Source organism: Augochlora pura, chromosome 2, assembly GCF_028453695.1.
Source record: "Augochlora pura isolate Apur16 chromosome 2, APUR_v2.2.1, whole genome shotgun sequence".
NCBI lineage: Eukaryota > Metazoa > Arthropoda > Insecta > Hymenoptera > Halictidae > Augochlora > Augochlora pura.
The window spans coordinates 17,693,665-17,710,961 of record NC_135773.1 but is presented as its reverse complement, the minus strand read 5'-3'; the positions used below and the strand labels follow the sequence as shown (position 1 = coordinate 17,710,961).

At 43.3% G+C, this 17,297-nt stretch overlaps 1 protein-coding gene across 1 annotated transcript in view; it reads right to left on the bottom strand.

The window, feature by feature from the left end:
- Toy (paired box 6 protein twin of eyeless) overlaps positions 1–17,297 on the bottom strand; it is an 87,666-nt gene that overhangs the window by 58,888 nt on the left and 11,481 nt on the right. The window contains exon 3 of the mRNA XM_078196031.1: positions 1,038–1,326. Coding sequence (XP_078052157.1) covers positions 1,038–1,326 — 289 coding nt within the window. The remainder of the gene's footprint in view (positions 1–1,037; positions 1,327–17,297) is intronic.

The window sequence follows — 17,297 nt, the reverse complement described above, 5'->3', positions numbered from 1 at the left end:
GCAATACTGTTCTAAACTTTTAAATCTTTTAAAATACAGCAAATGTCCTAACTTCAAATTCTGAATACAAACGTGTGCACCGTTTGTTCATTAATGTGTTAACCCCTTGCTCTACGTTTCCTTCCGCAACTACACTGTTAGAATTATCTAATATCAGAACACCTGCTTAAGCTTTTTCTTCAAAACTAATTTATCGCAAAAACTGATCCTGTAGTTTCTTAAAATTAAAATTTTTGTTTAAAATTAATTGAAGATCTATGCCTTCAGGAATGGAAAAAATACTTTCAGTCTCTTTATAAATATATTGATCAACCATATTATTATTAATTATTACAACAATTATCCTAGAGACTTTATAGTTACTATAAATCGTGTAAGATGAGATCATTACAACGTAGCTGCTCCTTTTGGTGCTAGAAGTATCGCACGTAATTCTAAATCCGAATGTTCCATTATAAGAACGTGAGCTCTACGAGATTTAAAAGAGAGGAACTCATAAAGAAACTAGAAAATACATGATAATAATTGCATTTAAACAGAGAATTAATTGCGAAACGAAACATTACAGCCTGTTTACGCGTTTTCCTTCCGTTATAAAATGTAGCTCGTGCGTTTAAAACCCCATGTACGAATAAATCTCTTCCGACATTCTCTGAGCAAACAACGAAAGATGTAAAATTATAAAACAGCCATCGAGGAAGGGAACGTTATTTACAAGCTGTGAAACGTACAAACATTAAAATAAATAAATAAGAAACGCAGCAATATTACAATTGTACTAGAAAACAACGATATATCATCGGCTGAGTAAAAAGGTTAAACATAAAGCAAAGAGTCAACGACGATCAGTTTCTCCGACTTGCGTGCATAGTATAATTGTTTCTTATTAACCGATCCGACTGGTATCTCTTAAAACAGCGAGCGTAGGGCTACGGTAAAGTTTCAAGGGAATAGGGCCGAGGTGAAAGCGTGAGAGGGAGAAAAGCGACTCTAGAATTCCACCGAATAGTGTAAACAAACAAGCTCGTTCGACCAACCTTTATGTGGCATCTTCCAGAAGGGCGGTTCGGGGGTGGGTGAGCAAGGGTTGGCCACCCCCGCGCCCAACAGGGTCCTTGCCGCGTGCAGCGCCGCCGCCGTCTCCCGGCTCCGCGCTGCCGCAGCAGCGCTTGGCGGGTAATCCGAAGCACTGTCACTTCCGACGATGCCGGTACCGCCACCGCTGCCTCCGCAAGAACGAAGGTGTAGGTTCAGCCGACTGCCGGCGACCGTCCCACCGCCACCACCTCCACCTCCGCCGCCACCTCCGGCCACGCTAACACAATGCTGGAAACAGAAAAACAATCTAGTAAGCTAAAAGTATCTTTCACGGAACGCTTTTCACGGGATGTAAGATCGTCATCGATTTTATTACAATTTAAAAGTGATATTAATTAATATGTATCGATATTAGATATTAGATTATTAGATACCGTAATGAAACTTCAAATATTTATTTAATATCGATAGAAATAATAATACGAAGAAAATGGTAAAGTACGCGAACGTGCGAGTATTATGAAACACCGTTTTCGCTCTAATGTCCCTATGCTGGAACGCATATCTGATCTACCGGTTCCAAAATAGAGATGTTAAGTGATCTATAAATCGTGGGTGAATTTAACCCTTTCGGTACGAGCGCTCTGACCGCCATGACACTTGCTGTACGAGGCGCGCCGCGTCGAAAATTCACACATGGTCAGTCCTCCTTTATATAAAGATTGTCCTAAGCGTTAAATAAAAACTGTTTGGTAAAACAGTGTGTTTTTTTAAACAAAAAGTGTTGCTTCCAGCTGTAATATTAAGAGATATAAAATTCTGTTATTTATACTGGTCGTCGCATGGATGCTGAATATATCCAGCACTCGTACAGAACTGAAAGGGTTAACTGTGCCTAGATTCGCCGACACTTTCTAAGTTTTTGTATCATGTTGCTTACTTCGACTTGTTCATGTTTAACCCTTTGCACTCGAGTGGTGACTGTGAGGCACCATAAAATTGTTCTATCACGTTGCAAAATAATCTTTATACTAATAGAATTTGCATTTTAGAGATTGTTAAGGTTATGTTCTGTCGACACGAATGACGAGAATCAATTACATATGCATAAAATATACATGGTTATATAAAATGGAAATACTATAAGGCCAGAAAAATTACTTCAGATTTCCAGTTAAAATGGCTTCGAGTGCAAAGGGTTAATAGCTATAAACTAAACTGTTTTCCTTCCCGCAGGATATTTGCAAGCAATTATTTATTGCCGGTTTACATGCTGAAATTTGGTATTTAAAATGGTCATTACTCCGTGTAAGAAACTGTAGGTATTAGAATTTACTACACATTTGGTTATCGGTTGCGGCGTGAACTCTTCTTGTTTTTACAAAGTAGCAAGTATCTATAGAACGCATAAACGAACTAGCTAATGGGAAGAAAACAATTTGAACTGTGACCATTGAATATAATTTGGACATCATTGTAAATATCATTTGATGTTCATATCGCCAACAAAAGAATAGTAAGGGGAGAAGAAAGAGCAAGATTTTATAAATGAACAATAAAAGTCAAACGCGAAAGACGAAATATAAGAGAGTAGAAATATTATCTAGAAAATTGTTGTAAAATGAAAAATATAAAACTATACACTAGTTTCTACAATTTATGACACAATCAATTTAGATCATTTAGGTCGATTTCCAAAGTACTCTGAGGAAAAAAGCATTAACATTTTACGACATAGAATACTTTTGACATATTGTTAGTATCACTGGAACTTTCTTCTTTTTTAAATCTGCTAATGCAGATTATTTTGAACTGAAGTTAAAGAATAAATTACACAAATCTGTCCGCGACAAATGTTGGTGAGTTAACGCATTTCTAAAAAGCTGTTTGCTGATTGAATTACCATAAAAATGCATTTAAATTTAAAAAATCGACAACTTTTTACTGCTAACAAAATAAATCCTAAAGTACGCCATTTACACAGATCTTACATGCCGATCTTAATTGTCGACTGAAATATTATAAACGGTATTCGAATTTGAGACTGTAGTAATCAGAAATGTAAAACGAGTTGTGCATTTAGATAAGTTTCGATTACGACCGTGTAAAAAGACTTTCGCAGAAACCGTGCAACAAAGTCGACCGCGACAATTTCCCGTGACGAAGATAACAAGTACAAAGCCAAAGATACTTTCATGTATACGTTTGTTATATAATTCGTAATTATTATACATAATTATCTTTGTAGCAAAATGGACTTAAGCATGAAGTAACGGAGTGAGTTAAAGTCGACTAAGAAATAAATATGTTATAACTATGTATACCGCAATCTCGCGACTACGACAACGGGAAATAACAAGGACGCAAGACTAATGCATAAGATTTACAAGCAAAAGCTCTCTTCGCTGTTCCTCCGCAACTGTTGATGAGTATTCACATCAAACGGGGCACGTGCTTCTGTTTGGAGCATCTATTTCGAACCGAATACATTGTGTCCCTTGTGTCTTCCTTTAAATACAAAACGAATTGCTTCATTCACGCGATCTATTGTCCTTGGAAACAGCTTCCTAAACTTATACGAATTTCATTCCTTCTCTCCTAACAAAGAGAAACTACCCTTACGAACGAGACCATTTTTAATTAGTAGATAAAACAAAACTTAATTGAACAAATAAACAAAAAAATTAGAGCTCATCGGCACACGCTCCCGACCATAATAATGTGAACATTTTCTTAATTAAGATAATTGATTTAAAAAAGTTGCGATATCATTAATGAATATTATTATGATTTTTCTATTTACTTTATATTTATTAAAGAATATAGTTTACCAATAATGTGTCTAACATGTAACTAATAATAACAATTAACCGTTCAAATTTTCTTTCTATCGACAACTTTCAAACTTTCTTTTACTAACTTTGGTATTCTAATTATCAATTTTGTCAGCTTGTAATATTCATAGTGATACGCAATAAGGAAACTTCGATAAATGACCGTACGCAATGTAACATAAGCTAATAATTCCTTAAAGTACTCCAATAATTAAATCACTCTATTTAATACTACTACGTGTTGCTGAATATACCATCCGAAATAGGATTTGCCGACATACATCGTTTTATAGCATTAATTTGCATCATTTATTCATTGAAAGTGGTAACTGTTCATATACTTATGGAGGGGGGTATACGTAGTAGACTTTGCTTCCATAAACACTAAAAGTACAAAACCGGTCAAAATGATTAGTTTACTTTTGATTTTAACTTTTTTTTACAATTTTTTTTACACAAGCATACATTATGATAGAAATCATAGAAAATTAATATAAATCCAAACTCATAATTGTTACAAAATAATATACTCTAGTCACGTTTAACACTATGTAGATTGCCTAAGCAAGTCATTTTGACAGCTTTTCAATTTCAATTAGAAAAATAATTATGTAAATAATGACACAGCTTCTTATAATTTTGTGACTTTTTCTACAACATATAGATGCGTTTATTAATCATTGTCGCCCCCCCCCCCCCTTCATTTCCGGTATATATATATATGTGTGTTATACCTATATTGCCGAAAAGCAGTCATTTTCCCGTCTTCAAGTTCCCGTCCTTCTAGTGATAAGAGTCAGCAATTCTATTGTTAAGGTCCAAATCTGGATTTCATTTGTATCTGATCTTGTTTGCGACAATTTCCACCATTTTAGAGAAGCACGTCAGAGGGGAATTCGATGTTTTGAATTAAAATTACATTACCGCCTTATTAAAACAAACAGGGATTGGATATTTCGCGCTGTCGAAACCGAAGAAATAAATCTTACTAACCGTGTTTCAATGAATTCAGTTTTTGCAGCTCGCGCGGCGCCATATTGGCGGACGTTTTGTGTTCCACCGACGCTGCGTCCCTCGTTAAAACTTCATTTCCGCGACTACGACGAAACACGAACGCTGCGAGCACAAGAATTGCGTGCCAAGTGGACCGAAGGATTAAACGTTGATGGAGGATGTCACGTTTGAGCGATTTCTTTCACTCGAACTTGATTTCCAGCGAGTTCTCGCAATTTGTCGCGCGCAGGAAAGGTACACGGCCGCTCGTTTCTCGAATTTTGCACGTGCTTGCGCGTGCAATGGCTTGATTATTAGAATTTCCACGCGACACGCGCGCAGGTACGAGCGACAGGTTCATTTCATCATCGAGTAAACAGAGAAAAAGAAAGAAAAAGAAAATAGTAAAACAATTTCGTCACCTTGCACAGTTTCACGAACAATGGATTTGTTGGCCAAGCGTGTACGAGCGCCGGCGAATGTTGTTGCGAAACACCTACGGTTTCTAACTCCCGTCGGAATTAATTAATTAAAAAGAGGATGCGATAATAGAGGATGCGATGCGTACCGATAACTGGAACAATGTAACTCGAAGGTCACGAAAGGTGAAGGTGCCAGACTGTCAATGGTAACGAAAGAAAATCATGCGCTGAGAATAACCGTGTCTGTGAAACACGAAAGAATAATCGATTCTCACATTTGGAACGTTACTCCTAATTCACCGTGTATAATCGATGGTAACAACTAGGAATAACTCGCGCACGAGCAATGATTTCACGTCAATGTTGCCGGTTTCTATCATTCTTACAATGTCAGCATTTCTTGTTGTAAGTTAATCGTTGTAACTTCTTAATAAAATGTTTATTTCCGTTTTTCACACTTAAATTGATCCGTGTTTCCTTAGACTTATAAATAAAACGAATGAATGAGAACAGTGACACGACAATGTCTTTGCAACCGTCGGATAAAATCAGTAGCTTATCCCTCCACCATTTCGAAAAATTAGCTTATACATTCACAGTCACTGACACACGCGCGTAACATCCACAATCTCGTAGCTACAAATAAATTAATTAATGTTGGTGTACTCTGTTTTTCAAGTTAAAACAGAGAGCATAAAATTCAAGCAACTTTTCTCGCCAGATTGTTTAAGTATTTCGTAATAAAAATACGTTGCGTTTAATGAATGATTTAAAAGTAATGATTGTCGCAAACGATGAACGATGTTAAACACGCTGAGCAATACATTTTTTTTCGGAATAATTATTAACGTACGTACTTCGGGAGTCTCCATTCTACGTGGTTCGTTGCTTCAAGATGGAGCGCAAGGACCGCGCGCAACCGTCATAAATCGTGAAAGCATTATGAATTAAAAACGTCGCAGGATGTACGGGAAATGTTACGAGCATGTTGTCCAATAAATCTGTTGGATTCATAATCGGCAATGCATTAAACACGCGTTTGAAACGCCGCTGGAAGGGAATAGAAGGTTAAATTTCGCGAGCCGTCGGCCCGGGATCCGCGTAAAGGCTGATCAATGTTTCCGCGTGAAACGTCGAAACCGGCCCCGGTCGGAATAACTTCGATATTGTTGCGAGCGATTTCATAAGCCAATGTGTAAATCATGAAAACTCGATTGATCCCCGCGTACTTCTGCACGCTCTTTCACGCGCCCTTTCACGCGTACAAACGGACGCCGCTTCAAAGAACATAATTCAGGGGATTATCGTGCGCGAAACGGGACAAATATTGGCACCGTCGAAACTGGTTCGCCAAAAGCAAATGTTCGGAGGTGCACCCAGAAAATAAATAACGCCACGACGAATAATAAACATCCCCGGTGTCACCGGTATATTTCTGGCCATTTTTTTTACGGCCCTGGCTGATCGCATCTCCGCGCGAATTTATCGTCGACGAAACGCAACATCTCGACGCCGCCACGTTCGCGATCACGAATTCATCGAAACACCATCGCGATCAAAAGAAGCAACAAGAACTTTCCGGCTCCCTTTCCCCATACGTTTTAACGATTCCCTCTATTAGCATTTGATACGCGAATAATTAAATGTTAAATCCACGTTACGCTCGGAAAATAGGCGAAGGCTAATTTGCTAACTTGCCCTACGTGCTTGCACGTCCGCCGACCTGTGCAAGTAGAGACACATTACTCTTGAACCTCGCGGTCCTGACTATACGTGCACGGTACGCGAGGGTGGACAGAGGGTCAACGGTAAATTCGGTCAGAAACTCCCGTAAACAGTTGTGAACACTTGTAAAATAATTAGGGTCGCCGGCGAAATACAGTTTTCCGAGTTCTCCCGCGAACTCTTGCCGCAACATACTTTTCACGTTCTCTCTTTCAATCGTCGCCCCCTTCCATCGCTTCGGGCTAATTTTAATTTTACTCGATAGTGAAGCCATCGGGCCTAACACATAGTCAGCGATTCTATATCACAAAATCGATTGCACCGAAGCACGCATTTCCTTTGCGAAAATTCTTAAAACGGATCTTCCAGTATAACAATTCCAAAACACTAAGACGTGGAAAACAGGAAGCGTTCGACAAGCCAATTCGGTCTGCAAATATGTCAATCCTACAAAGAACGTGCGAGTTTTATACGAAATATAAAATTCTAATTGGATGTAAATAAAAGATATGCAAACTAAAAATTAGCACGTATAAAACCTGCGTGTTACGTTGCGAAGCAATGGCAGAAAAAAGAACGAATAAATTTTAATTAATATTCTTTTAATACCGGAATAAAGGGTTCTAAATTTTTTCATTCACAATTATTCAGATCGTTGTCGAACAGAGAATGTTGGTGACATTTATGAAGAATTTATTCAATAAGTTTGTTCCTCAGGATGAATATTATAATAAAAGTTGTTCGGAATCCGACTGAAATTATTATCCTTACTGTAGCAATATAATTGTATAAAGTATAATCATATATACAATTACTGTACAAAGTAATGTAAAATAGTTGCTTTCAGTAAACGTAGCGTTAACGAAGTCGAATAATTTATTTTGGGACGACCGCGCCTCAAAATTGTTGAGGACGAATATATCGAAGGCGACGATTTCGAAAAGCGCGCACGTTCGGGGATCGAGCGCCGCGAAATTGTTCGTTCCGGTCCGAGCAAGAAGCTTTCCCGAGCAGCCGTGTAATTTAAACTCCCGTGGCCGGCATTCTTGTGGTCAGATTGGTGTTTACATCGACAGTAATACCCTCTTTGGCGATCGAGATACCACCGAAGGCGAGTTCACAACAGCAACAGCAGCAGCAGCGGCGCTGCGCCGGTACACCTACGCACATTCCACCGTCGCTTTCGTTCGTCATAGTTAATCACGCCGCAGTTACGACGAGTGTTAATTATCATTCGGCCCGGTTCGTAGATCATTAGCTCCTTTCATCGTGGTCGTGGGCAACGTCGCGAGCACGGGGGACCGAGGGGGGGATGGCGGACAAAGAAAGGGAACCCCATAAACGATTCGACTCGATCAAAATGTGCAAGCTGTGTTACCGAGTCGACTGATTACGGGCTACTATCTCGCCGATCGCTTTGTATCCGCGTGAAAAAAAAAATCGCGCGACCACTTAACGTAACGCGGCTCTAATAGGAACGCTTATTAGGGTAGCCGAGGAATGCGATGTAACACGAACGTTGCGTCGAGTTTATTGCTTTCCGATTAGTTGCCTGCCGGTGTGACCCTTCGACGATCTTAAGAAAAAAAATATTACAAGTAACGACACTTCGTCGAAGGGCTTGTAGAAAATTTCGCGTTGTTCTAGACTTTGATGAAAGAAGAAACTCGATTAAAGGAGAATAAATGTGTTATGAGATTTAATGCGCGATGGAATCAATTGAATCGAATAAAACGCCTTATACCGCGGGCAGTACCGACCAGCGGTTGAAACAGGCGGGAAGTTCAAACTTCTCCCTAGAAATTAAACGAACCCGCGCAAAGTTTACTAATTACTTGGCTCCTTCGTCGTCTGTGGCGAGGTTAGAAGAAGCTGTCACGCATTAAATTACTTAATATCGCGTTCCGGCGGCGTTTTACACGAAAAATTACGTGGTTGCGACGTTTCGTCGACCGCCGGGAAGGGGGTACGTTTGAAAAGAGGAAGAAAAAAGAAAATAAACGCGGCGGTCTCAAAGCGACGGCAAACAGTGTAACGACATTCTCGACGGTCGATTTGCAATTAGCGGGTACGCGGGAACACTTTTCCTTTCGACAAAAGCGTTTCCACGAGAAATCTTGCGATCCCGCGGCCTCGTTAATAGCGGCCGCGCAAAGAACCTGCCGAAGAGGGATCATTAAAGACGCCGGGATTTTTGTGCATTAACCTAATGCCTGATGATTTCCGGACGACGTGGCACGGTAAATAAAGACGAAATTGCTATTCCGCTATTTAATGACCGGCGAATGCAGATTGCGGAAGTGGACGGAGAGCTGTACGCTGATCTCGGCGAGAACATGCGAAACTCATCTGCGCGACAAAGAACGGCGGATCTTCGCGAGGAATTTTGTTGAAAAGCAGAAGGAACCTTTAGACGATGTCCCGGCAACATAGCTGAATCGTTACCAATTTGTCCACCATTTGCCGTCGCATTTATAATATCGTCTTGTTACTCGTTCTGTCGCTATCTCTTCCTTACCGAACTAATAAATATTTCCATTGTCGAACACCGCCTTGTTTAACGAGATAATGAACCAGTGTCCTGGTCGAATAGTTCCGCGGCAAAAAGGAAATTAATAATTCGTGATACAGATTCAATTACATTTTAAATATGTTTCTTCATTTATACAATTTTTAGCAGCTCGTATGAAACGGATGTATCAAGTTTTGTTTTGTTTGCGATCAATTAAGGGCAGCGCTTCCTAATCGAAAATGCACGAACATAGAGCTTGCGTCCAATTTTTTAACGCGTCGAATTAATTTTGCGATCATTATAGCAGAAGTCTGGAAGTGATTATTAGACAGCGGATCTATAGGCAATATAAACATTGTTTGTCTCAATTGTAAGAAACGGACGATGAAAATAAATGTTACTCTGCCTTTAATAATAAATTTAATTTACTCATTTTCGTTATGTATGAATAAAATTCGCAGTGTAAAGGAAACATATATTATAGGAAATAACTTTTGTTACAAATTATTAAAAGGTGTCGTTTAGCCTGTTTTGTAAAAGTAGTGTTGAATAGAAATTATGAGAAGTTGTCTTCGATCCTTTCGGTAATGTGTTAAAGGATACCGATCGTACAAATCTTCGGATAAGTTTCGACCAACGAAAACAACTCAAGACACAACAAAAGGTTTTATTCTTTCCGATGAAATCACGGAATCTGTACAATAATTCTCAACCGTTGAGCTGGCGAAGGGTAACGAAGATTGATCCTGCAAGATTTTGCGCGCCGGCAGCCGTCGAGATACGATCTCGATTCCGGTACAACTCGTTAGACTAAACAATATCTATGTCGGTAGTTAATTCGACGCGTCCGAGTACAAGAGTGCAACACTTAACACGCGTGCAACGATCTCGTAATCTCGATCTCGGCGTCTTTAGCGAGTTGCCCGCGAGCTGAACGCGGGATTTCTTTGCTCGGCGTGCGCGGCCGTTCGCGATGCCATCCGAGCCGGAGGATTAATTTCCGTTTTCGTCGTCGTAATTCAACGGAAAGAACGACGGGAAAGGTGCACGGAATTAGTAAATAATTCGAATCGGTGAATTTTCTGTACGAGGGCCGCCGCCGGTCGTCTCGTCGCCCTCGAGCGGTTCAAGTACAACAAAGGGCTTACCGTGAAATCTCCCGAGGTACTCGCGGAGGCTTTCTTTGCCGAGCACTCGGGAAACGAGGGGACATCTGTTATTTTCCGAGATTGTATCACTTTCAATGAGCGCGATGTTTCTTTTCCTCTCTCTGTCCGCGTAAAAATAATAAAAGCGGACAGGTGTTCGTGGACGTGACCCGCCGTACCTCGGCCTCTCCAATCTCCCGATCCCTAATTCGGCCGACGGTGCGTATAAATTATTCATAAAGGAGAAATTTGTTTCATTCGGTCGAAATATACTTGCTCAGCCTCAGTTCCGAAATGTTGAAAGTATAATGAGATGAAAATATCGCCGACGGAGGTCCAATCAGCCCGGAACAGCGGCGGAATGTAGAAACCGCCGTGGATTTCCCAGAACCGATCCGTCCGATTTTCATGTTCCCGGTCGAAATAAAAGAGAGGCGAGCAAGGCAAACGTTATTTTCGCCGAACTTACGCAATGTGTTATCTCATTTGCAATTTAACAAAAAGTTACCGCTTCCCGTGAACTATGTTACCGACGGGGAACAGCTTGATTTGCAAGTCTGCGTTCGTTCAAAATCTCTAATAGGTACTATCTTTTCTGTACAGTTTCCGGGAACGTTTCAAGCTGTGGGTAAACTGTTCGAAAAGAATATCTCGACGATACAGGCGTTACTTAGAACACTCGGCGGATTTTGTTGGCACACAACTGGGGTCCGGCGCTATTTAATCGCGCCCCACCGCGAAATAAATCCGATGCGATTCACTTTCCACTGACAGCGTTTTTTTTCACGCGATCACAATGAGATACTGGAGCGTCAACAGCGCTATTGTGGCAGCAACAATTTGTCACCGAGCGTCGAGCTACCCGGACTTTCCACTTATTACGTCTAGCCGGGTTCATTACAGTCTCCCGTGGCCGACGATACTCTGACTCGCGACGGAAAAAAATATGATTCGATTCAACGAGAAACGAGAAAATTGCACGACAGCGCGAATACACTTTGCGCGGATTTATTTTTCTCGAGAAATTTACCTTTTTCCTTCTTGGAATTCTATCATTTTTATAACCTTCCTACATTAAATTTTGTTCGTTTTTAACGTTAATTCGGGAGGGGTTCCACTGAATTTTACTAGAGCGTGTCTGGTTACTGAAATTCAAATACGAAGCACACAAAGGCGTCACAAGCTAAAAACGTCGAACACGTCGAATTAGTCATCGAGCAACAAAATTGTAGGGTAAATAATATGGTAAAAATATACAGGGCAATGAACAATATGTACAAACAATAGGTGCCTTCTTCCTGACAGCGTGAATATGCACTCGAGCTCTCGTCAGGCCGATGCGACGGTATTTTTAAATCCTCCATTATACTAAAATTCGTTACCGATGGCAAATCATTTTGTCCCCGCGTGATTATACAATGTAACAACACTGAAAAAAGACACTTCCAAAGACAAAGTTCTACGTCCATCTAGTAGGTCAGAATTATGATCTGCTGCCGGCGGGACCGACTGTGCCGCAAACTGGCAAAACTACACTTCGGTAATTTATATCTGATTGCACTATCTATCCGTCGACGAGCAAACAACGGTGAACGCGGGCGATTCAATCATTTCGATTCTTTGAAATATCTGTAGGTACCAAACGCGCGACCTGTGCCCAGTATATGTATATGTATACTGTGCAACATTCTGTATGAACGGGCGCGAAAAGGGCGCAGATTCGAATCACTGAAACAAGACGTAGACACTAATCCTTTCTCCCGTAGACCGAGCAATCGAAACTTGTATCCACGGGGGCGTGATTTTTGGTCCGATTGGAGATTGAAAAAGAACGTACCGTGTCGAGAATGGCCGTGGTCAGGCCGGGTCCAATCACCAGCTAAAAGCACAATCCGCAGCTGCGTGTCTTCCTCGCGATGTTCACAGCACTTTTGCAGCTCGGCGCGGGCAAGCGGTTGCTAGTTAACGATCCTCTCTCTTGACGTTAGCCGGTTACTTGCCGCGAGCAAGACGATCGGAACCGGGTATCTCCGGCGAACGAGTCTCACTGATATCACTGAGGATGCACAGTTTAACGTGAGCGGTGCGTGCTCGTCACGGAATTCACACTGGAGCGTCGTCGGTTCGGATCTACGAGAATCCAGAGGAGAGCCGGGCAGATATCGGGCACAAGCGGCGGCGTGTATGCGGTTGTACAGGCCCCCCGGTGGACTGACGGTTGGCGTCCGCGTAACGTGAATGAACGGAGGTGTCGCGGTAGCGAAACGACAGCTTTTGCCATCAACGAAGAACTGGGGGGGAACGGTGTTTTTCCGGTCGGGCGTCACGCTTATTCGGTGTACAGCGGTGGTAATCGCGTCGAGCTGACCAAGGAAACGAGAGAAGGAGGAATCGAACGTGAGAGAGCGTCGGTCAAGAGGAAAGAAACACGTGCAACTCGAAAACAGGGGTGCAGTGACGCGTCACTGCTGCGGTGCGCGGCGCCCGATTGACCACCAGAGTCTGCCTTCCTTCATGCGAAGAGCCTGCCGCACGATTTCGTCACCCCCACCCCTTACTAGCGTCCCTTGTATACGTTCTCCCTCTATCGGACCGGGTTCTCTTTCTCTCTCTCTCTCTCTCCGCCTATGACCCTCTCGCTAAGCTGTCCCTTTCCGTCGCACGGCCCAGCTAGCCTGTCGAAGGCACCCGTGTAGCCCCTCCGGGTAAATTCGTCGGACGACGAGCTGGCTTCGAGAGCGACGAGCTACGTCCCCCCTCCCCACCCTACCTGGGCCCCCTCCATTGCCCAGACTTCCGTGTTAAGCGTGCATCTGGGTGGAGCCACGGCACCACGACCGGTGTGGTCGGATTCCTTCCGCTCGTTCCCCGTCGAACCCGCCGGCCTGGAGTGGGGGCATTGGGGCAGCGGCGGCAGTGGTGCAGGAACGACAGTGACAGCGCGCACCGGCGTAACTGTTAAAGCGGCGTTCGCGCCTCGGTACAACGCTCCGAGACGACCAAGACCAGGCCGGATCGGTCCGGATGGGCGGAGCCTCGCGGAGGCGGTACCCTTTACCGTTGGACCGCGCCACGGGACGCCATTGTTTTCGCGGCGCGGTGCCCGTTCGACGCACGCCGACGCCCGGCGTCGCGACTCCACTCTCGCACGCAACGCCGTCGTGGCCGTCGTCGTCGTCATCCGCCTGCCTCTTTTCTCTGCCTTCGTTCGGCTGGCCGCTCGAATTTCTGCGCCAAGAGGTAAGTCGACGATCCGTACGTATGCGCGTGTGATTGTGCGATCCGTACGTATGCGTGTGTGATTGTGCGTCTCGTTCACGTGTGTCGGATACGTGGGCTACGTGCGTGCGCGTTCGCCTGTGCGTGTGCGTGGACGCGCGCGTCCACGGCTGCGCGCGTGTGCGCCGCGGCAGAGTGCACGGAAGAATCCCGTATGAACGAACGTGTGTTGTACTTCGGCCCTTTATTTCGCTCTTCTTTTTCCGCCTCTTTTTCCACTACCCCCTGTGTCCCGTTCCTCCTCGTTTAACCGATGTGCCTTTTTCTATGTACTCTAAGCAACCTCTCCAGCCTGTGTTGCTGCATTCTTTCCCATGCACGCGTTTCTCTTGTTTGATCTGACGGCATGCGTTTATTCGAGATATCGAAATTACGAATACCGCGCGCGTGTGTACTGTCCCGCGATACGCGGCAACCATGATTCGAGGGTGGAAGACGTGCGAGGGTGAAAAAAAATTTGGTCGCTGGGCATCGCGCGCGCACACGTTTATGCCCTGTGTGAATACGTTGCACACGTTACACCGTCACTGAATGGCTGCTTCCTTGTTTGTCCAGCTAATTTGTTTACGGGACACCGTTTGTACTGTAGTTTCGGACTAGCATCGGACTCGGTCCGCCATGTTCCCGAGACTGTGCGCTCGCGTCTTTACCGCTGGGGTTGTTTGGCAAGTGAAGACGAACGTGTAGACAAGTCGAGGGACGAAGAATAAGACACGGCCGTCCATCGTGAGAATCTTGGTAGACGTCGACGCTGAAACTGCAAAGTTCTGGTTGAATATACTGCTGATATTCCAAAAGCGATGTTAAACGAAATGAACCAATGCCTATGATATCGACACGATAGCAGCATCGCACGAAACAATACTACGTAGAAAACCATTATTTGTCGAATAAGCGGTGTTAAAAAATAAACATTTGTTCCAGCAAAATCTGTGTCTTTATTTTCCGAGCAACCCTTCTCCGAGAGCAATCCTATTAGCCGCCGTAAGAAGCGACCGACTTTAAAGTGTGAATTATCTATTGTTGTCGGAACACGCTCAACTTTGAATGTCGTTACAAGTAACGCGGGATCGTTAGAGGGAGGAGGTATAGAGACACGCGTGAAAATAATTGTACGAAGTTCTTTGCTAGTAGCGACGCCGTCGTAGACTCGCGAAGTTGACATCCTTTGCAGGGCTGCATGGAACAGGTGGCTCCAATTATGTTCCAATTACCTGCGCGTTTAATTCTCGTTTGAAACGGCTGTCGAAGCGCTAATTCGGGAACGTTCACATTTACCAACGAGAGAAAAAAAAAGAGACGAAGGGAGAGGGAGAGAGCGCAAGCGGAAAGGATGAAACATTATTAATGATGGCTACGGGGCACAGATACAACTATAATGGGTCACGAGAAACAGTCCCTGTCTCATCCGTGTGCATTCCCGATACAAATATTACCGATTGTTCTTCCCATTCGGCGAGGTCCGCGGACTCGAGAAAAAAAAATCATCGCGTCTCCGCGCGCTAATTATTTTTGCGCCCGAGGCGACAGTCGTGCGTAGCTCGATTTTTCCCGCCAATCGTCACCCTTCGTTTCCGCATTATTCATCGAGAACCAGTCGCCGTGATGAATAGTCGATTTAATATTAATTACCGTGTATAATGAACGGCTTCTTTTTCCACCCAACCTTTCTACCGTTCCGCCTCCTCTTCCTTTTGCTCGTTAATGATATTGAATATTCATAATTGTTTGCCTCGTGCGTTTCGTACGCCGACGTTTCCTGTTTATTAAGCACCGGAGGAATTAAAGCGGCCCGATAAAATTGCGAATGCGAAGAGCCAGGCATACCGACCAATTGCCACGCGAGCATGCACGAAATCGCTGCGTTCACTTTTACGGTTCTTATTCGTCCAATTGTACAATATTCCTCCGAGCCCGCTCCCCGATGTCGATTGGCGGATTAGATTTCGCATGATCGTAAATGTTCGCATAACTTTAGTGCATCGCTTGCATTACGCAACGGTCACACAAAGATCATTAAATACCGATATCATAACCTGTAATCAGAATCCTGTAATCAAAATCGAGGAGTGATAGTAAAAGAAGAAATATAAATAACAAAAGTTGTCTCGTTCTATCAGAGCAAACAATCGACGTAGCTGTGAAAGTAATCATACTGCAGAGGGTTCAACTTTTGCAAAGTAAGAGGCAAAAGGGAGGAAAATATTGCTCGAGTTTCTTCCTTTAAAAGCCACTCGATCGAATACAGAAATGGGGAATTTCAATTACGAATATTTTAATTCGTAACAACATACTTAACCGTCTTTCACCTATTTACTTTTTTACATTCTACATTCACATTTGATGTCTCTTTGTCTCTGCATTGTAAAATGTATTTGTTTTGTCGCGAAACATTTCAAATATATTTTACTCAACTGAGAAGCGTAGAAAGATCAATAACTGTGCATAAACGACATCACAGGAAGTTAACGAGGAAATAACCGTTCGTTTAACGTCGCATGTTTCCACTTCCGAGATATTGTCGCTGACAGTTCTAACCACTCTATATGGTAACAGTGTTTCAAATTGCATAATTTTCGCGAGCTTATTGATATCGTTTTCACGATTTCTTTTTCCGGTAAATACGTAAATCTTATATGCTACAGTTCAATTAACGCGTAAATTTTTAATTTTCGAAGTTTTGACTTGCGCTGTTTTTCCTTCCAGCATTGCGTTCGACGGTGTTTAGAAGAAACTGAGCAGCCCCCTGTCCTGTCGCCGAGCTCCCTTTCGCTCGTAGAATATCGAGGTTCCGTCCGCGACATCCCGTTTTTTCCATAAACAAACCCTGTTTAGTTAAAAAGCCACGGACCGGCACTCCGTTGGTTTCGGCACACGTGAATGGTCACACGACACCCGAACTTTACGAGAGAAGAACACTGAAGACTCGCCGGCCAAGGACGGCCGATCTCACTACCGACACTAAATACGTGTACTCGACCGAGTGTGCAATTAATCAACGATCCGTGGGTAATTGCCGGAGAATCGATGAGCCCCGAGGGCCGGCGTGTGTGCGCGGCCCATTCAACAAAAGTTGTCGTCCGAGACGTCGTCGTCCGGTAGAAAGTTTTTCGTCGTAGATTCTCGTCGGAAAAACGGCGAGCGTCGAGGACCAGCCACGACGGAGGACGACGTCGGGCGCGGAAGATTAAACCATGATGTCACCGTGTTTAATCGATACCGAGAATTTCGCCTGGCCCGTACACCTATCGAATTTCACGTCTTTCCGATGCTGAAACTCGAAAGCGCACTTTCACTATTCTTACTCCGACCGCTTATTGTGTGCTTAATCATGGGGATAATTGCA